The sequence below is a fragment of the Hibiscus syriacus genome, unplaced genomic scaffold (genome assembly GCF_006381635.1).
Source record: "Hibiscus syriacus cultivar Baekdansim isolate YM2019G1 unplaced genomic scaffold, ASM638163v2 tig00011662_pilon, whole genome shotgun sequence".
In the NCBI taxonomy this organism is placed as follows: Eukaryota; Viridiplantae; Streptophyta; class Magnoliopsida; order Malvales; family Malvaceae; genus Hibiscus; species Hibiscus syriacus.
In genome coordinates, this window is record NW_024062253.1 from 791,691 (window position 1) to 796,400 (window position 4,710).

The 4,710-nt window shown below is 35.7% G+C and overlaps 1 protein-coding gene across 1 annotated transcript; it reads right to left on the reverse strand.

Moving 5' to 3' along the window:
* Positions 1-613: 613 nt before the first annotated feature.
* On the reverse strand, positions 614-3,465 carry LOC120204759. Its single transcript, XM_039204784.1, has 6 exons — positions 2,720-3,465; positions 2,023-2,125; positions 1,555-1,610; positions 1,267-1,431; positions 887-1,000; positions 614-808 (listed from the first exon to the last, which is right to left on the reverse strand). Exons 1-6 carry the CDS (start codon positions 3,395-3,397, stop codon positions 716-718), a joined length of 1,209 nt encoding a protein of 402 aa, XP_039060715.1. The 5' UTR covers positions 3,398-3,465; the 3' UTR covers positions 614-715.
* Between the last annotated feature and the right edge of the window lie 1,245 nt (positions 3,466-4,710).

Consider the following 4,710-nt stretch of genomic DNA (forward strand, 5'->3'; position numbering starts at 1 on the left):
TATGGGTGTAAACGAGCCGAGTCGAGCTCGAGTATTGCTGAGCTCGACTCGACTCGAAAACTCTGAAATAGAGCTCGACTCGACCCGAAATCCTGGACTGAAGCTCGAAAAGGCTTGAAATAAAAAAAAATTCTTAAACTTAACTCGATTGAAGCCTCAAATTCGAACTCGAACCTGAACCTTAAATACATAAAATCTTATTGTATTTTCTTTAAAAAAATCAACACATAAATATTAATATTATTAATAATTTATTTAAAAAAAATAAAATCTTAAAATATTATATTTTTGAGCTGCTCACGAGCTTTTCGAGTTGAATATCAAGTAATTCGTTTCGGCTCGTTAAGAACTCGAGACGAGCTTGAATTCGAGTCGAGTCCATTCGATCCGAGTATTTATCGAGTATTGATCGATTCAATCTCAAGTAGCTCGCGATCTGTCTCGTCTCATTTACAGCCCTATTTTCAAGAGTCGGAGCAACATAGAAAAAAAAACCCTGCGCCATGAGGTGAACAAGTCTTGGAGTTGGATCAAGAAAAAAACTGATCTTTTAAGCAAATATATACCCTCTCAATATGTATGCAATCCAGTTCACCACACGACATCGATCTTTAGATCATCAGAACCTCAGTGTTATTATATACAAATGAACACAGAGATTTAAGAAGCAGCTCCAATTCATACCTGAAGATACAAGGTATCTAGTTATTAAATCTTATAGAGGCCTCAATAGTGGGTAGTCTTCGAGTAGTTCTCGCTCCGATAATGTGTCATCTTCATTTTGAGGTGTCCACAAGACCTCAACTGCCTGAATGGGAATCAAGGAAATATCAAGAATGAGCAATCTCGAGTACTCGTAATTCAGGGGAATAAGACGGATTCTTACCATTATTTTGCTTGAAGGGATGGAGGCAAGCTTTTGCAAGGCTTCCTTTAAGTCGCCACTTCCATTAATGGCAGGAAATTTATGCACTCCCTCAGCAGCCACCAATATTGTTATCTGAAATTTCAGAAATCAGTTATAAACAAATGATGTTATTACGGATATTATTAACTCGAAACTGGACTTGCGGTCCTTATTCCTCTGAAACTTAAATGGCAACTCCATCATAACCAAGTGTGTGGATTCATCTATCGGTTACACGATACAACTCATTGAATTTATGAATGATATGAGAAATACACATTGTTTTTCCAGAATGATGTCTTAAATACATTCAATCCTATACATTTGCAGTAACTATAACTTAGAAAGTATGGTCTTACCACTATGTACTCATTGCTAAATCCACTAGCTTTCAGACTACTTGTACTTTGTCTTTTAATATTGTTCACATTCACTAGAGTCTCTTCATCGAATTTACCCCGTTCTTCGATAGAGAGTTGATTGAAGCGTTTCTCCCCATCCTCTATGCTCCGTTTCACGTCAACCTGAAGATATATAGTATGTCAAAATTTCAACAATTTTATACTTACAATACAAAAAGAGCATATCCGCATATGCAATTCGTTCACCAACGAGCACAAACAAAATATTACAGAAGGTTAACTTACAGATGAATAACCCGAGATGCAATAATCAGGATGGCGAAGCAAAGCTAATGTTGTCTCTGCAAACATAAAAAAGAGAGACATTGAACTTGACATGTTCAACGAAAAAAGCAGACATACACCACTTACAACCAGGTCACTTTATACGTGTTACAAGTATTGCTCTAGTAAAACAGAGAGAAGAAAGATTGCAGCTATATGCCCATTCAATGGAAATATCATTTAACCATCAGCAAAATAAGAGGAAGCAATGCAATGGATGCTATCTATGTGCATTTCAATCAAACTAAGCCGCTAAATGGGTAAAAAGCTTAGGCTCCTTGTTGTAATAATTGTATGTCATCAATTTTATTAGCTACCATACAGTTGTTATTCTCAAAAGCAGATTTCAGAATAGCAAGTAGCATAATTAGGCTATAGAGCTGTAAGATTCAAAACCTTTAAATATAGACAGATCTTAGAAAGCTTTACCTGTCAATACAAAGCTTAGACCCTCAGACGTAGAGGTGTCGGCCACTTTGGCGATCCGATTAAGATCCTTTTGAAGAGTCCGTCCCATACCCAGCAACCCAACCTAATAATACAAACAATAGTGAGACTATATATGAACAAATGGTGATCGAATTCCTTGTCTAGCTCATTTTGCATAACAATTCTTCCTACAAAACAAAGTCTCAATACTTTATTAAAAAAGGAATTCATATAAACACTATGTGACTATAAAGATTATACTAAAATTCACATTTAAGCAACCCTCCTCTATATAATTTTCATTTCACATTCAATATATGCTGTTGATATTCCTAGTTTTCACATGTTGATTAATCATGTATTCAACGATGCATACGAGAATCGGTACTTCATATCTTACATTTGTAAACTCATCTGATCAGTAGCATTCTCATTCTTGGATAATGGATATCAACTTGTTGATTTGTATCAATTATGCAAAAAACAAAGGAAGAATTCCTTATAACACAGTCTTTCTTCTAACCTAAAAACCGACTTCACCATAATTACTAGGAGATTTACATGCACAAATAATTACAGAACGAACAGTTTTCGGTTCAGTAATGTTAAACATACATTTGAGAACTTTATGCCTATTCAAACTTAATTAAAGTAAAAAGAACAAATAAAAACCAATTAAAATTATCCAAAAACTTACCTGAAGCTTAAGAACAGTAGTCTTTTCACTAGCAGTAAGCACACTGCTCTCAGACCGATCCGAAAGGAAACCGGAAACCAAAACAAAGGCTGCAAACCCAACCAAAATAAAGAACAAACTCGAACCGGCACCAACACCAACCCCAAAAGCTGGCCCCATGTAAAACCCACCACCACCAAACGGAGCAGGCGCGTAATAAGGAACCGAGTACGAAGAAGAAAAACGCGACCCTCCATTCCTGGGAACCGAATAACTCCTCGAAGACGAAGAACTCGAAGAAAATGACCTTCCGCCCATCCTCCCACCAGATGCAGCCAAAGCTGCGTTATTGGGATCGTACATTAGCAACAACCCCAATAAAACAGCAGCTATAGCCGGCCTTTTTAACACGTTCAAAGCTCTGGAGATTGTTTGAGCAACAATCTCGAATGGATTTTTATCAATCGAGCTGGAACTCAATTGGTTGTTGGAACCCAAACTCGAGCTCGTCAAATGTTTCCTCTCCTCCGACGAGAAGAAGCATTTAACGGCGAACTTAGCCGAACGGTGGCCGTTGAAGGCCAACGTTCCGGTGAATTTGAATAAGCGAGGAGTGGGAAGAGGAGGCAGATGAAGAGGTAAAGAGTTTTTTAAGTTCATAGTGTTGGATTGGAGCAAAGAAGAAGTAGATGTCGCCATGGTGATGGAGAAATATGATGACGATGAGCTTTGGGAGTGAAGGAGATATTTTCTGAAGAAATGAGGTAGATCCGTAGATGAGATTTAGGGGGTGAAATTTGAAGGAGTTTGTGGCCATGGAAAGAGGAGGCTTCTTGTGTAACCTCATCTTCATTTGAATTGTCGTTCAAAATTATACCATCCAATTGAAATAAGTTTAGTAAGTTGTTTTGTCAAGTATTTGGCTATTAAAATCAATTGCCACCTTAATCAAGTCCATGATTTCAAATCCTCTGAATGAAGTAAAATGAGTTGGGAAGGTCGTCCACTCTATATTACCTGATCTAGATTAGTCAGTCAATAGATTGAATATCATTGATTAATTTTTTTTTTTAAAAGCACTTGCCACCCTACTATTCGTATATTTCTAATTTATTTTTACAAAATTTAACAATGGTATGATTTAAACGTTGACGTATAGATAAGACACGATAAAATTATATTTCAACGATATTTATTAGTATTGTTATCACTTTCAAGCATTAACTCGACAATGTTATTTTAGTAATATTTTTACAAAATATTCATATCATAACTCTAGATATATTTTAGTAACATACAACAAATTGTACATCTTTGCTCATTTCAATCCTAGGGTGTGTCCCTGTAGGTTCTTGTAACGTTAGTAGTAATTATTAGAACAATTCTAATATTACAAACAATGAGTGACGTCTAGCAATATATCATTGTCATGTAAGTTACAAGAAATTATGATTCGACATATCATCTTCGTGATTAACTCTTTTATGTATAACATTATTTTGTCCTTTGTATCTAGAATAGGCACAAGTCTTAGAATAGTCACACTTGTATAGCCCATCTAATGTTTCTTGATATCTAGAGTAGACTATAATTAACGAATAATTTTTTATATCACGTATCAACTTATTCGAGCATAGTCATGCATTTCTAGTCTCACTCAATCAAGTGGCATGCGATATATTTCCTATTTTGTAGGGAGGACAAATCCTATCTTAACCATATACACCCCACTAGATATATCGAGATATATTCAATAATAGTCTTTATAGTGCAACCAGTTACGGAGCATGTTTAACTGAATCAAAACATACAAAAATATATGTTGGGATGACATTGATCTCAAGTCTGAGAATCATACATATAGTCATCACCATGAGCAATGTTATGACTATTACATAATAATCCAAGACATATGCCCATGATGGGTCAATCCAATATATTGTTCTCTAACAATATAATCATGTATCAATCCTGACATCTCTATGTCAATGACAACTCCTTGTCATCAATCA

What these genes read in the sequence shown, in the direction of transcription:
- LOC120204759 (XM_039204784.1), bottom strand. Translation starts at nt 3,397, where the DNA reads ATGGCGACATCTACTTCTTCTTTGCTCCAATCCAACACTATGAACTTA. An exon ending in GCATCTCGGGTTATTCATCT is followed by an intron (nt 1,432 to 1,554) that starts GTAAGTTAACCT and finishes ATATATCTTCAG; the next exon opens with GTTGACGTGAAACGGAGCAT. An exon ending in TCCCTTCAAGCAAAATAATG is followed by an intron (nt 809 to 886) that starts GTAAGAATCCGT and finishes ATTCCCATTCAG; the next exon opens with GCAGTTGAGGTCTTGTGGAC.